This window comes from Sphaeramia orbicularis, chromosome 17 (assembly GCF_902148855.1).
Source record: "Sphaeramia orbicularis chromosome 17, fSphaOr1.1, whole genome shotgun sequence".
NCBI lineage: Eukaryota > Metazoa > Chordata > Actinopteri > Kurtiformes > Apogonidae > Sphaeramia > Sphaeramia orbicularis.
The window spans coordinates 40,171,828-40,194,392 of record NC_043973.1 but is presented as its reverse complement, the minus strand read 5'-3'; the positions used below and the strand labels follow the sequence as shown (position 1 = coordinate 40,194,392).

At 37.8% G+C, this 22,565-nt stretch overlaps 1 protein-coding gene across 1 annotated transcript in view; it reads left to right on the top strand.

Annotated features, from left to right (window-relative positions):
* Nucleotides 1-22,565, top strand: part of LOC115437408 (probable G-protein coupled receptor 158) — a 97,258-nt gene that overhangs the window by 28,092 nt on the left and 46,601 nt on the right. Inside the window, exon 5 of the mRNA XM_030160633.1 lies at nt 17,085-17,194. Coding sequence (XP_030016493.1) covers nt 17,085-17,194 — 110 coding nt within the window. The remainder of the gene's footprint in view (nt 1-17,084; nt 17,195-22,565) is intronic.

Below are 22,565 nucleotides of genomic sequence, written 5' to 3'. Positions count from 1 at the left end.
GACAGACAGACAGACAGACAGACAGACATAGATTTACTTTTTTAATCCTCAAGGGGAAATTCAAAATACAAAATGCGGTCACTGCTCCACAAAAACAGTCATACCACATCAACAATCAATAAATAAATAAATGGAGAGTGTAAATAGCTAAGAATAAGTTAGATTCAAAAGAAAGATTAAATAAAAAATATTAATAAATTTAATTAAAATTAAATTAAAAATTAAAAAATATGCTCATTACTTAAACAGTGCTGCTAATCATGTAGTCGTAGCTCTGGGTCTGTACTGTTGATCACTGTCTGGACAATAACACAGAGCTGCTGGTGTTTATGAGTATGAGTGTTTATATGAGTGATTCTGCCAGCCTTTGTGTTGTGTCTGCATATGTGAGTGGGTGCCAGCGTGCATTGTATATGTGTGTGTATTTACACTTGTGCACACAGCCCACAGTGCACCTGGAGTGCTGCATTAGAAGCCCATCTTTAGCAGAGAAACAGATGGAAGAAACCTGAGCGCTATGTTACAGGGAGATCTGATCTAACCGGGGAATTCGCTCCTTTCAAATACTTGCACAGTCTGCCAACGGTGTGCCAATACCTTCCTCAAACACAAAACCCAACGGCTGGATTTTTGCCATTTTTGAAGAGGAAGGGGGGGATATCTGGTGAGAAGGCAGAACTTCAAAGCGCTTAGCTGACTCATAGGATGAAGGTTTTGTTCTTATCCTGGAGTTACTGGAGTGTTACCATAAGAAACACATTTGCATTAGAATGGACAGATAAAGGGCTGCGGGTCAATTCTTCAGCGACCACACCTTACATATATTTCTGCTGGGAGGTTCAAAATGCATCCAACCATTTTCTCCTCTGTTCACCCCAAGGATAACTCCAAAAATAGCTTCCCAAAAATACCCTGCCACTCTCTTATGTTCACACACACTTGAATACACTCAAGGGTCTTTTCCTTCCCTTTTCTCTGCTCCTTCTCCATCTATTTTCCTGCATATTTTACCACATCTCCACCTCATCTTCTTCCATCTCTACCTTCCTCCTGTTGTGCTTTTGCTTAGTTTTAATTTCATCGCCTCCTCCTCAGTTTCTCTCCCTGTTTCACCTTTGTGTCTGTCTCCTTTTCTGCAGTTCCCCCTCGTTTGTAGCTGCTGCTGTTTCCTTTCTTTTCTTTTTTTTTTTTTCCTTTTTTTTTTTGCTGCCACCACAAACCTTCCTCAGCTAAGCTTGGCACAGCTGCTCTGCTCTGGTGCTCGATGCATTTTTAAACAGTCCATCAAGTTCTAGCACAACTTGTTTTAAAAATACATCTACTGATTAATTGATGGGAGAGGCATAGGAGGTTGGACACAAAACAGGAGGACCACCTTCTCCTCTGGGCGATATATAAAAATGTGGCTTTTTATTGTGTCGTCCCTTGTGGTTTTGTAGTCCACACTGCAGAAAGACTGTGACACTTTTTTGTGTCTGCCAGGCAGGGCGTAGGGTGGATTATGAGTGTGTTTAAGTGGTTTTGTTGCTTTAGCCGCCCTTACGACAGCGTACACGTGCATTTTCGCATGCATTTGCATTTGTGCATTCATGGGTATGTGGGTGTAAGAGACAGCTTGGCCTACTTTTGTGTCTTATTTGCAGAGGTGACTTATTGTTTCGGTCTGTCATGTCGACCAAAGTGCTGAAGGGCTAGATGATCGGGAGGCGCAAAGATGAAGGCGCCAGACATAATCCGCTAATCTTTACCACAGGTTAGCGTGAGAATGACAGACGCAGGAAAGCGGCATGAGTTTGAGAGAGAAAAAAAAAAGAAGAACTGTCTGGTGAATTTGTTCAGGTGAAATCAGAATGATGACAGTTTACCTGTGATCCATGTATGCTGAATAGAAATGCATTACATTAATAACAAGAAAAGCACTTGGAGAGCACAGACCTCCGCCAAGACAGGTCTGCCCCCCCCCCCGATCATCACCAAAATTTCATCATTTCTTCCTTGTGCCAGTATCAACATTTCCTGAAAATCCGTCCATAACTTTTTGAGTTATCTTGCTAACAAACAAACAAACAAACAAACACGCAAGCACGCACGCAAACACACAAAGCAAAGTGATCACAATACCTCCTGGAGGTAAAGATTCAAACATCCATCACTGACCAAAAGCATCTACTGATGAAAACTGTTTAATACGTGTTGATCCACTAATCCTATCAATACATGTAAATAACTGGTGTTAAATACAGTTTGTCATCTTTTCACGGTCATCAGATATGACCCATTTGGACGTTCAGAGGCTCTGTAGTTACCATGGAAACCCTATCATCTTCCACAACATTGATTCACCAGTAAAACCCATGGAGTTGGATCAATGACAGTGAATGTAGACACTTATGTTCAGCTACTGTTGTATTTTGCTGAAAAAGTCATTTTTTCTGTTTTTTAAGTAATGACCTTCAACTTTAATCATGAACATCTACATGATCAGCAAATTAAATATAGGAAAATACATGATGTTGACTGAAAAAGCACAAAAAACAGAAGATGATTTCATAATAAATGCTGATAAATCACTTAAGAAAAGCTAAATATATGGAGACACTTATTTTATGTTCAGTTAATGATATATTTGCAGTTTGTCTTCAGTTTTTTTCTGTTTTTCATATAATAACCCTCAACTTTAATCTGAGCTTTTAAGAATGTTTACATGATCAGTGAATTAAATATAAGTAAATACTTGGTTTTGGGTGACACGGTGATGCAGTGGATAGCATTCCTGGCTCACAGCAAGAAGGTCCTGGGCTCGACCCCCACCTTTCTGTGTGGAGTTTGCATGTTCTCCCGTGTCTGCATGGGTTCTCTCCGGGTACTCCACCTTCCTCCCACCATCCAAAGACATGCACTGATAGGTTAATTGGTTAATCTAAATTGCCCATTGGTGTGAATATGAGAGTGATTGTTTGTCTCTATATGTCAGCCCTGCGATGAACTGGCGACATGTCAAGGGTATACTCCGCCTTTGCCCATAAGTAGCTGGGATAGGCTCCAAGTGATCCCTGTGACCCTAGTGAGGATAAAGCGGGTTCAAACACAACTCCACTGTTTCTAAATTCCCATGTTATGAAATTCAATGACTTGTTTTATTACAAAACTAGAAAAGCACTCAGAGAGCGTAGACCTCCACTAAGGCAGATCAACAACCCCCCCCGATCACCACCAAAATGTAATCACTTGTTCCTTGTGCCAGTATCAACATTTCTTGAAAATTTCATGAAAATCCATCCATAACTTTTTGAGTTATCTTGCTAACAGACAGACAGACAGACAGACAGACAGACAAACCCTAATGAAAACATAACCTCCGCCTTTACACTTGGCAGAGGTAAAAAAAAAAAAAAAAAAAAAAAAAAAAACAAGCCACACAAAGGTTACTCCCAGACTCTGTTCAAAAGTTCTTTCTGATATGGGAAAGCAGGTATGATTTTAGAGGTGTTTATAGGTTTACGGTACAGAAAGCCATTAAATGTATAAAAAGATGTATTTTTGTTATTATGTAAATTATGGAATGACATAAATATACATTTAAAGATGTGTAATTCATTAATGGTTTTCAAAACATTGGTTTGTAAAGATCTTTTCGAGGCATACAAGCAAGAATGATTTTAGATGTATTGATTGGTATCCTAAAACTGATTTTGATTTGAATGTAGGTGAGGCGTATATAAGCATTTAGCTTCTGCCTGAGCCTGTTCAGTCTGAACAGAATTCAGTCGTTTGACTTAAAATCAACCTCACTGTATTGTATGTTCTGTGTTATGGAAGACGACTGAATAAACTTAAACCTTAAACCTTAGATAATGAATGAATGAACTTGATTTTGACTGAAAATCCTCAAAATACAGAGGATAATATTATAATAAATGTTGATAAATCACTTAAGAAAGGTTAAATAGAGAGAAAAATTAATTTGGAAACTGACACAGAAGTCACACTGGGTCTTTATGGGTTAATTCCCACTCCTGTTATGTAAACTGTGCTTCTTGTTTTACAGAGACTCTTATCGACTCTTATCTTATCGACACAACATTAATAATATTAATAGTGTAAGTCTGCGTCAGAAAAAACACACACACTTACATCTGCCAATACTGCTGGAGGAATTGTTATATAACTCTCCTGCGTCCCTTTAGCTATGTAGAGCAGTTTCCTCTGGCCTTCCACTGAGGTATGGACGGTTTCATTGTTTGCCTTAAGCTTTGTTTTCTTAAATTTTCACTGTTTCTTTAGTTTAATGACTTTTCTTGCTGAATAATGAATGGCCGTTAGGGAAGATTATCCTCAAGTGTGATCCCTCTGTGAACAGTTAATGCCTCTCACATCCCTGTAGATCTTTTCATAACAGAGATCCTGCTATATTCCCATTACGAGGACCCCTCATTATTCTGGTTTTGGCTGTTTACACTGAATCAAATAAAGCCAGTGTGATGTTGCCATGGTGTGTGGTTGCACATCCACAATCAGAGGCTTTACATTATAATGATATCTAATGTGACATATAATGTATGCGTTAGCTGTGGTGCTTTTGGCAATATCAGGCTTCATCCTGGGGGGGTTTTGTATGGGAGATCAGCATCAGTAGGTTGTGAAGGTTATAATTCTTTGCTACTGATTTGTGCACTACCCACCTTTTCTATTCAATTGAGCAATAAAGAAAGACAGGCTGGCTGAAGTGAAATGAAGTGAGACAGGGTTTGTTTTGACAGACTGGGCTGCCAGTCTAGTGTGGCCTGAGGGGATCTAGCTTGATTTTCTATTATATTTATTATCTTAGTCATCAGTGCAATACTTTGTGCATTACCTGCTCTCAATGACTTATTTATTGTATTTTTCTTCCTCTCAAAAAAGTGGTGATACGTCTGGATTAGCAGGAGGTTTTTGTTTGGGTTTCATGTCAGAATCTTTTACTCAGGTCCTTATTCTTCACCTCCTCGGCTCCGTAACTCCTCGATGCTTGATTGTTACCTAGAAAACAATGTCAGTGCATCATTTGAAGGATGTCTCAGTTCTTTGAAATGCACCCCAAGGACTGAGAATCAAGGACGAAGGCGACTGGCCAGTGAAGCTGGTTTTGCAGATGTCTTGCAGAAATCTGTTCAGCAGTCAGACCCATAATATGCAAAAAAAAAAACAAAAAAAAAAAAAGCACAGATGCATATATATATATATATATATATATATATATATATATATATAGATAGATAGATAGATAGATAGATAGATAGATAGATAGATAGATAGATAGATAGATAGATATAGATTTTTTTTTTTTACAGGGTGTCCCAAAAAAATGTATACACACTTTAAATAATTGTAAAGTAGATGTTTATTAAAATTCATTTAATTTTCAAAATGTAATAGAATTTACAAACATCATTTTATTATTTTGTCTGTTCCGCCTGTTCTCAAACTGACGTCCAATCTGGTCCAGACTCTGCTGACAACACCAAGCAATGGAATCGCACACATCAGGAAACAATTCCCTTGGTATTTGTGTGCATTCACGTTCAACGGCTGCTCTCAATTCAGTGACTGTTGCAGGTCTCATAGTGTAGACTTTGTCTTTTAGGTATCCACATAAAAAAAAGTCTAGTGGTGTGAGGTCTGGTGAACTTGCCAAACAGGTGGATTGGACGGAGGGGTTTCACTGAATACCCTCTGTGTTCACGAGACCTCACACCACTAGACTTTTTTTAATGGGGACACCTAAAACTAAAAAACGAATTCTACACTATGAGACCTGCAATAGTCAATGAATTGAGAGCAGCCATTGAACATGAATGCACGCAAATACCAAGGGAATTGTTTGGTGATGTGTGTGATTCCATTGGTTGGTGTTGTCAGCAGAGTCTGGACCAGAACGGATGTCAGTTTGAGAGCAAGTGGAACAGACAAAACAAGAAAATGATGTTTGTAAATTCTATTACATTCTGAAAATAAAATGAATTTTAATAAACACCTACTTCATAATTTTGTAAAGTGTGTATGCATTTTTTCTGGGACACCCTGTATATATATTCATATTTATACATACACTACCAGTCAAAAGTTTGGATTCACCTTCTCATTTAAATGGGAGATGGACCACAGATGGCCAACAAGTGCTTAGCATCACTGGAAACTCCTTCAAGACTTTTGGAAAACATTTCAGGTGCCTACCTCATGAAGCTCATCGAGAGAATGCCTAATAAAAGCAAAATGTGGCTATTTTGAAGAATCTAAACTATAAAACATGCTTTACGTTATGTCACACTTTTTTTTAACTACATAATTATGTATAATGTGTTCATTCATAGTTGTAATGCCCTCAGTGACACTCTACAATGTAAATAGTCATAAAATTAAAGAAAAACCAGGTGAGTCCAAACTTTTCACTGGTAGTGTATATATCATGTTAAACAAACCACAGCAGGAGCAGGACTTTAAAAATGAAAGCTTACTTCAGTCTGAAGTTGTATTAGTTATTTAAAATGATCAAATGCATGATTGAACATGTGTGTTCCAAATAAAACATGCATGACACCCCTCCATCACCTTCTGACACATTATGCCATGATGTGAATTGAATTAAAAGTTAATCATAAATTTACATCAACACTCATCCGACACAGATGTTCCACACGTCATGTTTAACTGATGTCATGTGGTGATGATCATGTTGTTAAATGCCTAATGCCTTGACTCATCTTCTCACATCTCTGGTAGGAAGAACAAGGACCTGAGGAACTACAATTTGAGAACTGACAAGAGGGTGTTAGATTGAGTCATAGTGAGGGATGCTCAGAGCAGGGGTTGATTTCAAACAGTGAAAGTTAAGCTCCATCTCTTTAGGGTGAAAAAAAAAATCCTCTCATAAATCCGCAAACATTTTCATGTACACCAGTGTAGTCGGTTCCTGTTGCTTAAAGGAATGATATTTAGCTTTTTTAAATGGAATTATGTATTTTAAAACGTTTCCCTGTGGTCTGCAGAAACTGTAAATGCTATGTTTGGGTCTGAATTCTTCATTAATTCAGCTCCACAGGTCCATCTTCAAACCTATTTCTGAGTAATGACACCAGAAAGGTCACTTTGAGCGCTGGCCCTTTAAATGCAAATGAGCCACTTCACCGTGACTGTGCTTTCTGTCCCGTTCAGCCACTTGTGTTCGTTAACACAACCAACAACTGAACATTTTAGGTGATCGGCTCAAAGTTTGAACATATTTACCTCCGCCAAGTGTAACGGCAGAGGTTATGTTTTCATTGGGGTTTGTTTGTCTGTCTGTCTGTTTTTCTGTTAGCAAGATAACTCAAAAAGTTACAGACAGATTTGGATGAAATTTTCAGGAAATCTTGATACTGGCACAAGGAACAAATGATAAAATTTTGGTGGTGATTGGGGGGGGGGGGGGGGGGGCGGGGGTTGTACTGATCTGCCTTGGCGGAGGTCTGCGCTCTCCAAGTGTTTTCCTAGTTTCAGTACAGAATCTTTTTTTTTTGTCAGTAGTAGTTTGTCACACATGTAAACATGCACCACACACCAAAATTTTTCTTCTGCCTTTAATCCATCACTAGATCATGCATCACACACTAGGAGCAACTGGACATGCCATGTCAGGCACCCAGGGAGCAAATGAGGGGCTTAAGTCCCTTGCTCAAGGGCACATCAGCCAACAACTCTCTGCCAGTCCAGGGAGTTGAACCGGCGACCCTTTGGTCACGAGCCAATTCTCAAGCCATCTAGGCCACAGCTGACTACAACCGCTGCTGCTGACAAAAAATTATGTCGTACTCGGAGAAATGTTCGTCGCAAATCTTGACCTTATATGTGCAAATTTTCGTGATGTAACTAGTTAAAAAACGTAACAAATTAAGCAGGAACTGAAACAGGTTGTAGAAATCCACTCGATTTTTGCTGGAATGAATATAAAGATAGCTTTGCAGCACCTGGAGGGTTCAAATTCAAACTTTTTGAACCATTAGGGTCCAAATGCACAAATAAGTGAACCATAGACTAATAAAAGTGGGTTCAGCAAAATATGACCCCTTTAAGACATTTTTAGTCACTGGTTACACAGGGTTACACCCGTCTTCATCGATGCTAATTCTCTGTTTCACAGCCAGGATTTAACTCTGTGACTACCTACACTGCAGGCTGAAAGGCAGAACAATGGTGGCCCTCCTTCTGCATCTGTAACCTTTAAAACAAAATGAAAAGGTGACAAAAGGTGGAACATTCCAGTGTTGAATGAGCTGTAGAAAAAGGTGATGCAGCCTGTTCATTCCACCTTTAACGCTGAGCAATGAACATGTGTTCTGGCCTCTTATCCATGTCCAAACAGCACTGTAGGTCAGTAAAATAGAGCCAAGATTTAGGCAACTGTTGTATTATATCATGATGGGAGGCACCGTGTTGAAGATGAGTCGAGGCATCAGGCATTCAGCAACATGAACCATCATCACCTCAACGCCGTCAGTTAAATATGTCATGTGGAACATCTGTGTCGGATGAGTGTTGATGTAAACTTATGATTAACTTTTAATTTAATTCAAATCGTGGCGCAATGTCTCAGTAGGCAATGTAGTGAAGTATCATGCATTTTTTATTTGGAACACACACATTCAATCATGCATTTGATCATTTTAAATATCTAATACAACTTGAGTTTCAGGCGACACAGTGGTGCAGTGCGCTGTCGCTTCAATTTGATGTCAATGATGTCGATTCCAACACCAGGAACCTTTCTGTGGGGAGTTTGCATGTTCTCTCCATGTTTGCGTGGGTTTTCTCTGGGTACTCCGGCTTCCTTCCGCCATCCAAAGACATGCACTAATTGGTTAATCTAAATAAGCCCATAATTGTGAGAGTGATTGGTTGTTTGTCTCTATATGTCCAGGTTGTTACTGAAAATGAAAATCAGTTCTCAACTAATTTACCTGGTTAAAAAAAGGTTTAAAAAAAAATAAACAAGTGCTGCCAGGCACAACAAACCCTGCCCCTCGCATGTATTGTATCTTATTTTGGCATCAATCTGGGTGATTTTTTTTTTTTTTCAACTTTATTGAAAATGTATACAAAACATCAAGAAATTTTGAACAAACATCAAGATGTCAAAAGGAAAAATCATCCAAACAAATAAAATTAACAAGGATAAAATAATATACAGTCTACTCTCGTTATACCGCCAACTTCCGTTCACAGCCAAATTGGCGGTATAGCGAAAATGGCGTTACAACGGGTTGCGTCCATAATGTGCATGTCTTTACTATATGATGTCTATGCTGCCTCCGTTAACCCGTTCTAATTGCGTTTCTAAATAAATCTTGATTCTGTTATGTTGTAAGGGATCATTTAAAGTGGGGAAACATTTTAAGCATTATTATACCGTGTCGGGAAATGACACCCCATCATCTTGAGGCTTTGGCTTAATCCCACGTCCTCTTCCCGACATCCTGACCTACTGAGTGTTCTGCGATAAATGAACGGTGGCCGTTCCGTAGACCTACTCATAGCTTGTCGCGATCAGCGTCTGGTGCATTTTTTTCAGTGCATTGTTAAAATTTCTGTGTACTCGATGGCAATCACGCTGGCGGTATAACGGTCGGGAAATCAATGGTATAAGTGTTGTTTGTGCATGGAACTGGGCTGGCGGATGGAGATAGGCGGAAATGGCGGTAGCTAATGGAATAATGCAGTGGGGATTTTTGTGCAATAGTTTTGGTCGGCGGTGAGCGAAAATGGCGGTATGAAGGTGGGCGGTTTAACGAGAGTAGACTGTAATAATAAAATTAACCAAGGATTTACAGACACAAAGAAGAAAAGACAAATAATAATAGCTTAAAATATAGATATCTAAGAAAATAAATACATCAGAGAGTATATTCAGTCCATTTTAATATTTCTTTATAAATTGTCAGAGTGCTTGTGCTTTTCTTGTTAAAGATAAAATCCAGTGATTTAAAATATTTTTAAAATTCAATCATGAAGACTCTAAAATTTAGGCGTGTTTTGGCATATTTACTTTTGTGTATGTTAAATTTTCTAAATAAAATGATCAAATTAACAATAAATTCAACATTATGTATATCATGTTCAAAATATGTCGGTACATTCTGAGATGTTATAGCTATATTTTCATTACATTTAGATATGAGATAGTTTCAATTTTAGACCAGAAATCAGAGGAATACACACAATGAAAGAATATTGATCCAGCTGATGTCATCATGTCTATACGTGTGGTGATGTCAGTATATCAGCTGTCTCTATGTATGTGCCAAGTTTGAAATAAATTCAAACAAAACTCATGTTTTTATAGGTTTGTGAAATTTTGCCCATTTAAACTGAAGAAAAAAAGATGTAAAAAATGCATTAAAAATTGGAACTTTAACCTACTTTTCACAAAATGTCACCACATCTATTCTGGGTCACTGGCAATCTATAAACCCAAACTGGTATTAATTCAATAAATAGTTTTGCTGCTGCAGACATTTGAAATTGCACCCATTATAAGTAAATGGAGGAGAAAAAAAAAGATTTTAAAAATTCATAAAAAAAAAATTTAACTTTGACCTACTGTTCCCATAATGTAATGAGACCTATTCTGGGTCACTGGCAATCGACTAATATGGTATGAATTCAACCAATAGTTTTGTTGCTAGAGTGTTAACAAACAAACAAACCGAACCAAAAACAATAACCCTTGCCTCCACTTCAGGGTCAGGGTAATAAAATGATCTACCTGAAACGATAGTCGCTTTTCCATTGGACATTGGCGCAAAACTTTAATGATATTTACTAAATGTCGAAAAAACAGAAGTGCATAATGTCAGTTTTTCCATTAAATCACAAATGCGATGATTTTTTTATTTATTATCACAAGATGGCACAAGACGTCATTCCGTAAACATGGTGACGAACATAAATATGGTGTTGATTTACAGATATATTCATTATTATTATATATTACCCCTCTATCTCATACTAAATTAAAAAATGATTGGGTTTCCTGGTGTGTCCACACATATCACAACATGTTTCTTCTTCTTCTTCTTCTTCTTCTTCTTCTTCGCTTGTTGTAACGTACGTCAACATTTGTTTTTTTAATTCACCTGACTCTAGTTGTGAAAAAAGGTCTTTCCATTGCAGTTCTGTGTGATATACCATTTGCACTACGCCCGAAAAACATCCTCTTGCCGGCGCAAAACCTTTTATCAAAAAATGAGACTTCTGTCAAAATTGTAGTTTTTCCATTAGGTAAATTTTAATGTGTAAGTTATATTTGCACAATTTGAGGGTCAATGGAAAAGCGACTAGTGATGACACATATATGGACTTCGAGTTAATTTACATTTTTTCTGCAGCTATTGGCTTTGCTGCTCAAATCCAACCACAAGCAAAAGTCTGTTCATCTGCTGTGTACAAGATTACTTCATGTTGTGTTTGAGCATTTGCGGTTGTTTTTATTCTCTCCTGTGTAAAAGTGGAAATATTTTGTAAACTGCAGGAAATGTGGACAGAATTATTTTTGTAAACGGAGGGGGATAAATATGCGTTTAGAAAGATATCCACATTACTCCACTAGGCTTAAGTGTGGGTATTAAAAAACTATCAACAGAAGATATGTAAAAAGATTTGTTTTTTCTTTTTTTTCTGTTTCAAGCATAAACACAAACAGCCCACAAGCTGTTTCACTTCCAGTCTTCATGCTGTTCTAGGTTAACCACCACCTCCTCCTGACTTCATCTACATGCTTGTGGGTTGTTTTCTCATTTCAGAAACAAAAAAAAAAAAGTGAGACAATTTCCTAAAGTGTTCAACTATTTCCCTGAAAATACCTTTTTAAAAATCCAAACAAAATCCATATAATTGTAAAAAAAAAAAAAAAAAAAAAAAAAAAAGAATTGCCCTGAGATAGAAATGCATGACTTTTTGATAGCAGCAATTTTAAACAAATGGATGCCTGGACTCAGTCTGTGAAAGGCGTCTGTTTTCCACACACCACCTAATTTATCAGATCCTGAGCTGCAGCAGAGATTCACAGCTGGTAGCAAAGCATTAAAAAGGAACACCTATAATTCCTGGTCCTGGGTATAAAATAAACCAGTCTCCTGACAAGCATACCAATGACAAAAACCCTGGTGAAGCGACTGTATGAGGACTGATGAGGGAGACTGTTGCTGCTGCAGTCTGTGCTTTGGCTCTGTTTGTCACATTGTTCATCAGGAGGTGAGAGAAATACATGTGACAGTTAAATTGTGTACTGAGCCGCAGTTTGACAGAGTGCCGGAAATTCAGCTTGTATTACCGCCCATTGTTGGAAATTCACGACAAAAGGCAAGAAACAAGAGAGAATCAAAGTTCATTTACCTCCTGCGATACTTCTATTCAACTTGTCTGGAGCTCTGTCAGTTTCAGAGTATAGCTGTAAATTCTGGAATAACAGCCGAATATGTCAGAATGGATCCTTTTATCGCCTCTCCGTCGATATAGAGGGAGCGTTTCCTTCTTCATATTGTTAACAGCCAATTAGTTTCTGTTTTCTACTGACAAATCTCAGTGTGTTCTAGCCTCAGGGTTGTGTGGTTGTCGAGGCGAGTTGGCCACAGATGTTTTTTGCTGCTTCACGGTGATGAAAAAGCAGAAAGGTTACAGGTGTTGTTGTCATTTAAGAAACTTAATTATAACGAAGCTGCCAAGTCTGTCTCCTTCTGGGTGAATCCACTGGCTGTTTACCTCAGGGATGCATCTGTGTACCGTATGCAGTGAAAATATTCTGTTTGAGGCCTGGTGGGAAACATGATGCCAGGTAAACTCTGACATACACTTTTTGGTTGCTTTGAAGGTACATTTTATACAGTAAATCAAATCAAATCAAAATCAAATCAAATTTTATTTACAGTCTACTCTCGTTAAATCTTAGATATCTATATTTTAAGCTATTATTATTTGTCTTTTCTTCTTTGTGTCTGTAAATCCTTGGTTAATTTTATTATTACAGTCTACTCTCGTTAAACCGCCCGCCGTTATACCGCCATTTTCGCTCACCGCCGACCAAAACCATTGCACAAAAATCCCCAATGCATTATTCCATTAGCTACTGCCATTTCCACCTATTGCCATCCGCCAGCCCAGTTCCATGCACAAACAACGCTTATACCATTGATTTCCCGACCGTTATACCGCCAGCGTGATTGCCATCGAGTACACATAAATTTTAACAATGCACTGAAACAAACGCACCAGACGCTGATCGCGACAAGCTACGAGTAGGTCTACGGAACGGCCACCGTTCATTTATCGCAGAACACTCAGTAGGTCAGGATGTCGGGAAGAGGACGTGGGATTAAGCCAAAGCCTCAAGATGATGGGGTGTCATTTCCCGACACGGTATAATAATGCTTAAAATGTTTCCCCACTTTAAATGATCCCTTACAACATAACAGAATCAAGATTTATTTAGAAACGCAATTAGAACGGGTTAACGGAGGCAGCATAGACATCATATAGTAAAAACATGCACATTATGGACGCAACCCGTTGTAACGCCATTTTCGCTATACCGCCAATTTGGCCGTGAACGGAAGTTGGCGGTATAACGAGAGTAGACTGTATATAGCACCAAATCAAAACAAAAGTTATCTCATGACCAAGGTTATTATCGTTAACGAAATGAGTGAAAGAAAAGTATTTGTGTTATCATTCATATTCTCTGAAAAATGGCCAAAGAATCACAAATTCCTGGTAGGGTATGTAAATTTATGAGCACAGCTGTACATGTACTGCAGATTCTCAGACAGGTAGGTCATGTGATCCCTCTGTCTGTCAGTAGGATTATGCAAAAATGACTTTTTTTTATGAAAGCTGGTTGAAGGGTAGGAGGATGAAGGACAGAATACAATGAATTTTGGAGTCTTGGATCTGTAAAAAGGAGTGGAGGTGGATTGTTTTTCCACTTCCTGGAGAGCCTCAGGGAACAGAACTAAAACCTTTGTTTCATGGTTACAGTCACTAACACAAACCATTGGCATCAGCTGAAAAATATGGGGAGAACATACAGTCGTGGAAAAATCAACAGTCATCAAAACAATGGTTATGCAATCAAGTACTAACTCCTGTGTGTATCATGTGACTAAAACAGACAGAAAAGAAAACATGGAATGCCTAAAAGCACTGTTTTTGTCAGTACAATGCCATAGATATTGATGTAAGAACTGAAGTGATTTTGGTTATTATCAAGAAAACCATGGAAAATGGATAGATATCAGCTCTGAAATTAAACTATTATGAGCTATTTTTGTTGTTATCATTATATTTGTCCAAACAAATATACCTTTAGTTGGACCAGGCATTAAAATGAACAAGAAATTGAAGAAAAACAAGGGTGGTTTAATAATTTTTTCCATGACTGTATTTAGCGTGACCTCCCTGTGCACTGAACATGCCTTTAACTCTTTTGTTCAGACAATATGAGATTTATTGCTTTCATTTTTTAGGTATTTTACACCAGGTTTCATTCAGTATGTGTCAAATTGTTCTTTTTGTTTGAGGTACTTCTCATCATGGGAGCAGAGCTTACATTAAATACTGACTTTAACCTGTAGAAGCCATTTCGCTCTAATTTTTATCTCTCTTTGTTTTTTTATAACCCTGTAACGCCAAACATATCATATTTGATACATGAGTTTTGAAGCCCTCTACATGATCAGTGTGATTTTTTTTTTCTTGGAAAAACCTGATGTATACAATTAGATACATGCAATACACAGATAATCCACCAGGGGGAGGAATTCATTCACCAGAGGCCTTTCCAGTGACACTACAAGACTGTCATTAATGAGGAAAGAGGTAGAACTCTGACAATTTTGAAAAGGAATTACCAATTTGTTAGACATGTTTGTATTTATTTTATGTGTGTATTATGTTTTTGATTGTTCAGAAATAATAATATTTGAGCCTTGAGACCCAATGTATCAAATATGATACAAAATTGAAACTCATACATGGAAATTGATATTTGAAAAAAAAAAAAAAAAAGAAAGAAAGAAACTGAAGAAATCAAGGGTTGGTCTAATAATTTTTTCCACTACTGTAGGTTATATGTGCTTTTTTTTGTGGCGTAATAATATATACTATAGTGGACACGGAAAAACAGTCCATTTGTCATTAATGGCAAGATGGACACACTGATAATGAAGTGTAAAACACACTCCTTAATTGGATCAATCATTAATGCAATCAGAAGCTTAAAAGTAAAGTTTGTACTATTTTTGATCCAGTTTCTTAAAAACAAAAATGTTCATTTTACTCAAACACATACCTATAAATGATAAAATCACAGAAAGTGATAAGTTCACGGTGGTCTCTTATTTTTTTCCAGAGCTGTATATATATATATATATATATATATATATAACTTAAGGTCTTGTTTATGTGTTTTATGTTAAGCTGCAAAACTGCTCTAATTTAGACAGAAATTGTGCTTAATATCTTTCATATTCATTGGACATATGTGAATCTCCCTCTGCACTCAGGTCACTAGATATTTGACATATGGATTCCCGCTGTGACATACGCTAATGAAATGAGATGCACCAGTAACAGAAGTGCAAATTTTTTTTCAGATCTTCTGGCATCAGACTCTGGTCTTTAACCCTGTTAGACGGAAATAAACCACATGAAGCAGAAAATGACAGGCTGACATGTTACATGGCATGTAAATTCTCTGTTTTAATGCAAATGTCACTGACATGCCCATGCACTCACACACATTCAAAATCTCATATAAATAGCAACACTAACCAGGTTTGCAGCTGCATGTAGTACAAATTCTCACAGAATTTGCAAATGAATTGCAAAGAAAATTTGAATTCATGAGCATTTTCATTCATTAAGAATTGGGTCATCATCACCAAGGTTTAAGTGCTTTAACCCTGTAACATCAAATGTATCATATTTGATTCATGAGTTTTGATCAGCGTGATGTTTTTTTTCTTGAAAAACCTGACATATACAATTAGATACATGCAATACACAGATAATCCACCAGGGGGGAGGGATTCGTTTACCAGAGGCCTTTCCAGTGACACTACAGGACTGTCATTAATGAGGAAGGAGGCAGAACTTTGCCAATTTTGAAAAGGAATTACCAATTTGTTAAACATGTTTGTGTTATATTATGTTTTTATTTTTTCAATAATAACAATATTTGAGCATTGAGACTCGATGTATCTAATATGAATCAAAATTGAAACTCATACATGGAAATTGATATTTGAAAAAACATTTTTTGGGTTGTTCAGAAGGACCAATAAAGGCTCCATTTTCAAAGAACTGGAATTTTCTGTCAGTGATTTACAGGGTTAGATGTAATTTTTCAGTCACAAATAACCTGAGCTTTTGTTTGAGGAGCTAATAGTAACAATTATTGTGATCAAAAGCTTATTTTACATCCCAAACCAAACTGCTGGTCTGAATCATATGATGACTGTTCCACAAGCCTTTGTCTTGCATTGATTTCTGCAGCTTTTATTACATGGGTCCATAAAATTCAGCATTTTTGTTTGTTTCTTGCTCCTTGCATGCACACACATATAATAACTGACTAAATCTATTACTCTTATATACGTTTTCAAAAATCTATTATGAACAGACCAACTTTTCCACATTCTCCAAGTGCACAAAATCTTTCTTTTTTTTTTGCATTGAAAAGAGAACCAGCTGGATAGAAGTCCACCTACTGAGATGTAGTCACACAGGAAAAATAAAATTAAATATCCTCATAGAAACGGTAGCCAGCCTTTCAAACTCTGACACTTCATGCACTGTGGTGGCTGACCTGACATGTGAACAACATATAGAAATGGGATGACAGCAGGCGATGTGGAGGCGGTAGATTGCAAGGCCACATCTGCCTCCGGCTCTGACTTCTCACATACTGAAGACTCACCTCATTTTCATTTCCTTCAGAAAGAAACCTGGCAGGAATATGTTGAAGTAGCGCATAGAAAGGAGGTCTAATGCTGTAACGCTGCTGTGCTTCTCTGCAGGTGATGATCCTCTACTTTCATCCTAGTGTGTTTCGTTGCATCCTGCTGAGGTGGGTTCGCCTCTTGGGTTTCGCAATCATGTATGGAACCGTCGTCCTCAAGCTCTACAGGTACAAGATGAAGCAACACTGTACTGACAAAAGTATGTAGACATGTTGAATTCAGGTGTTTCTTTTCTAACAGAGGTCTGGAATACAAAACAATAATGACAAATGTCGAAATATAGTTTTTTATTGTAATAAATATTGCATTGTATTGGTTAGTTGTGTTGAAATTGTTATCTCCCATTAAACTTAAAGGAAACATTGATATTTATGTCTTAAATCAGCATGAACAGGACATCTGCCAATATTTTTGTCCATATAGTTTATAAACATTAACATTTCCTAAAGTTTAATGAGAGTTTTCTCCTTAAGTGAGATATGAAGAAAGTAGATGGGTAGTTCTGGTAGAAAATTGCTATTTACAGTCAGAGCGTGAAAAATATTTTACAAATTTAGAGGTAGAACATTTAAAAACATTGTCATGGTTAAAAAAATACCAACAAGTGGTGCCAGGCACAACAAACCCCGCCCCTCACACGTATTGTAGCTTATTTTGGCATCGATCCAGCTGATGTCATCATGCCTATGTGTGTGCTGATGTCAGCATATGAATTGCCTCTGTATATGTGCCAAGTTTGAAGTAAATTGAAGCAAAATTGATGTTTTTATAGACAACTGAAATTTTGCCCATTATAAGTAAATGGGAGGAAACAAAAAGAGTTTAAAATTTTATAGAAAATTTTAACTTTGATCTACTTTTCCCAAAATGTAATGAGAGCTATTCTGGGTCACTGGCCATCTATAAACCCAATTTGGTACGAATTCAATGAATAGTTTTGCTGTTACAGACATTTGAAATTCCGCCCACTGTAAGTAAATGGGGGAAAAAAAAGATTTAAAAAATTCATTAAAAAATTTTAACTTTGACCAATGTGCCAAAAATGTAATCAGATCAATTCTGGATCACTGGAAATCTATAAACCCAATTTGGTCTGAATTCAATGAATAGTTTTGCTGCTACAGACATTTAAAAGTTCATCTATTATTAGTAAATGGGGGGGAAAAGAGATTTTGAAAATTCATTAAAAAATTTAACTTTGACTTACTGTTCCCAAAATTTAAACACATCTATTCTGGGTCACTCACAATCTATAAACCCAATTTGGTATGAATTCAATGATTTGTTTTGCTGCTACAGACATTTGAAATTCCGCCCACTGTAAGTAAATGGTAAAAAAAAAAAAAAAAAAAAAAGATTTTAAAAATTCATTACAAAAATTTTAACTTTGACCTGCTGTTCCCAAAATAGAACCACCTCTATTTTGGGTCACTGGTGATCTATACACCCAATTTGGAATGAATTCAATCAATAGTTTTGCTGCTACAGACATTTGAAATTCTGTCCATTGTAAGTAAATGGGGAAAAAAAAAGATTTTAAAAAGTCATAATAAAATTGAACTTTGATCCACTTTTCCCAAAATGTAACCACATCTATTCTGATTCACTGGCAATCTATGAACCCAATTTGGAATGAATTCAACCAATCGTTTTGCTGCTAGAGTGTTGAGTGTTGAGAGAAATTAAGTAAAAACTATCTCTGAGGCATTGTGGAAGCAAAGAAAACAATTTAAACAAAACTAGCCAATGCAATGCAATGCTATTTATCACAATATAAAACTATATTATTACAATTGTCATTATTGTTTTGTATCCTAGACCCCTTTAGGAAAATAAACACCTTAATTCAACATGTCCACATACTTTTGTCCATATAGTGTATATTATATTATCAGTTAATGTATTATATTTCTTGTAATGACTGTTCTGCATCTACCTATGAAATGACAGCATCCACTCATCTCCCAGTATTAACTTGTCCTGTGTAGCTTTTCCCAGTTACACTAATTCACCTCCACCTCCAGCTGCACACTCGTGGGTACACACACATGTACGCTGCCTTGCCAATAAGCACATTTGAATTTCACATCAGGTTCAGCTATCTGCCTGCTGAAGAATCTGTTCAGACACACACCAACTTCAGCTCTGAGCAAGTAGTGCCGAAGTGGGGAAGGAGGTCAAAGGCCGGCCAGAGTGTTCCCTTGGCAAAATTACCAATTTGATTTTTTTTTTCTCCAACCTCACTGGCTATGAACAGTGCCCCTGGGCCAAGTTCTTGCAGCCTGGTCCTACTGAATATATTAGAGATGAGATAGATTTGTCACAGTCTGGTTGGGAGATAGCAGATGTGCACAGTGAAAAAAAAATATTCAGATGCTTAAGATTCAAGATTCCATAAGCTTTTTTTGTCATATACACAGGACTGAGCAATAAAGTTTTTACTTTGTGAGTTCCCTTCATACGACTAACGTAAACATTTTAAGGTGCAGGAGACTTTTGTGACCAATTTTTCATCAAATCTGTCAAACCTCAGTCATAGCCTAAGTATCATGAATCTGTAAGTCTGTCTGTGATTACTCACCTCAATCTCTTGCATTACGTTGAACAGTTTCTTAGTGCCATCCACCATAAACAAATCATGTGTTTGCAAACAGAGCCGGGAGGTCACGTGGGCATTTTCGGAATTTTGTCACGACGTGCATTGTGGGAAAAGGAGGTTCGCGCAGCCACCTGACAGCAGCAGTAGCAGCGCAACCATATGATATTATATGGATGAAACAAACACGACGCGGAAACAGCTGGAGGGATATGCATTGAGGGAAGGGAGCTTCTGCCATTTCTGCGTCGTCCCGGCTCTGTTTGTAAACACATGGTTTGTTTATAGTGGATGACACTTCGAAAATGTTCACCGTAATGCAAGAGATTCAGGTGAGTAATCACAGAGAGACTTACAGTGTAGCAAAGTGTAGCAAAATTCACGTGTGTAAAGAGAGCCAATCGAGAAGCCGCTTGACTTGTAACCAATGATTTGTCTGTATTTCTGGGTCTTGTAGTGAAAATACTTTGACTTTTCAAATCTGATTACACACACACAAGTTGTTTTACACATTTGCAGATTGTTGTACAGACACACAAATCTCATCACGCATTTAAAGATTCATTTACACATTTGCAAATCTGACTGCGCACAGACAGATTGAAATACAGACACTCAACTCTCCACACGCATTTGCAAATAATATTGCTACAATAATGGCCCCATACGTAAATACATGTTTCTTTGGTTCTAAAACTAAATGCATGGTGTCCAGCTGAGTGGACATTTTTGTAACTCCATAAAAATAGGCTAACAAAAATCAATAGAATTATTACCTCCGCCAAGGAGGTTATGTTTTTGCCAGGGTTTGTTTGTTTGTTTGTCTGTCTGTTTGTCTGTCTGTTAGTGTGCAACATAACTCAAAAAGTTATGGACAGATTTTGATGAAATTTTCAGGGTTTGTTGGAAATGGGATAAGGAAGAAATGATTAAATTTTGGTGGTGATCGGGGGTGGGGGGGCCCACGGGGGGGGCCCATTTCCAACAAACCCTGAAAATTTCATCAAAATCTGTCCATAACTTTTTGAGTTATGTTGCACACTAACGGACAGACAAACAGACAGACAAACAAACAAACAAACCCTGGCAAAAACATAACCTCCTTGGCGTGGGGGGGCCCCGGGGGGCCACTGATCAGCCTTGGCGGAGGTCTGCGCTCTCCGAGTGCTTCTAGTTATTTTTATGCCTAAAGAGGGATAAAAACACTGAGGAAAAAAAAATCATGATTAAGGTTCTCATAATTCATGCACGAAAGGGTTAAGCTAAACTAAAATGAAATAAAGGAAATGAACTCTATAGTTGAAACACTTTAAGGGGGTCATGTTTTGCTAAACCCACTTTTATTCATCTTTGGTTTATTTATTTGTGTATTTGGACCCTAATAGTTCAAAAAGTTTGAGTTTGAACCCTCAAGGTGCTGCAAAGTTATCTGTTGATGGACCTATATGGGTTATATAGCTCAGTAGATAAAGCTGTGAGAAAGTGAAAGTGAGCTCCCCTCACCTTATCATTGGTTGTTTCTCAATACCAAGAACGCAGAGTACAGTCTTGCAAACTCGATGAGTACGGTCTTGGTAAGAACAGTCCCAGAGAACGTACTTCCCAGGAACACAAGTCTACCTGAAATTGAACAGTTGTGTACTTGTGAACTTTCCTCTCTGTCTCTGCTGTATTTCCACCATCTGCTCCCTAAAGTATTTCCCTCAAATCACTACAATGTCACTCAATTTGATTTCAATACATTTGTACTAGTATTTACATGTCATTTCTACATTTTGTACAATTTTCAAAACTGTAATACATGTCGTCATTTCAGCCAGGCACAGCCGCCCAGGTCCCACTCTAGCCGACACGAACTGCATCTTGGGAGTTATTTCCCCACCAAATCTACACGAGTCACCAACCAGTGCATCCTTGGTTTAAGCTAGCAGACAAGAACAACATCAGGTTATTCCATGTGTTCTTGGTTTATGCAAATTTACAATTGGAACAGTACTTGGGCCGCGACTGATGATGTTTCACAAGAACACGAGAACGGAAGAACAGACAAGAACGCATGTTGAGAAACAGCCAATGACTACCTGCTGCTCCCCGAAAACAATATTTGCACCCGGAGTGGGGGGGGGGAGCAATGTGCCGGACAAATGCACCCCCATATGCCCCACAGTTTAGTCTGAACCGTGAATTAAAAAACAGCAACTTAGCAAAAATAATAACATCACATAACTTTTTACCTTCATAAACCTCATAATCGAACTCATTCATTCATTCATTTTCTGAACCCGCTTTATCCTCACTAGGGTCACGGGGGTCGCTTGGAGCCCATCCCAGCTACATAGGGGCGAAGGCGGGGTACACCCTGGACAAGTCGCCAGTTCATCGCAGGGCTGAACATATAGAGACAAACAATCACTCTCACATTCACACCTATGGGCAATTTTAGATTAACCAGTTAACCTATCAGTGCATGTCTTTGGATGGTGGGAGGAAGCCTGAGTACCCGGAGAGAACCCACGCAGACACGGGGAGAACATGCAAACTCCACACAGAAATAATCGAACTCAACCACGTAAAAGAAATGCTGCCATTTCAGCATCAAACTCCTTTCTTTTCATTCAGAGCTGTGTGATTCTAGATTTTATCACAGAGTCCAGCTGTATCTGTTTCTCAAAGCCCCTGTGGTGTAGTTATACCACATATGGCCCCTAATCCCACCCCCCCAACCTACACACAGGATTTATAAAATGTTCAGATTCTGATTTAAGGCTGTAATACTTGAAAGTTTTGTGATATAACTGGGCTACAAACCCATAATTACCTTTCAGCATATTGTTATTCAAGTGGTCTGACAGGAAGCAGGAATTCTACCCACTTTTGGTGACTCACTTCAGACTATACAAAATCTAAGACCAGTCTAAGCTGTATTTTCAGACAGGTAGTGG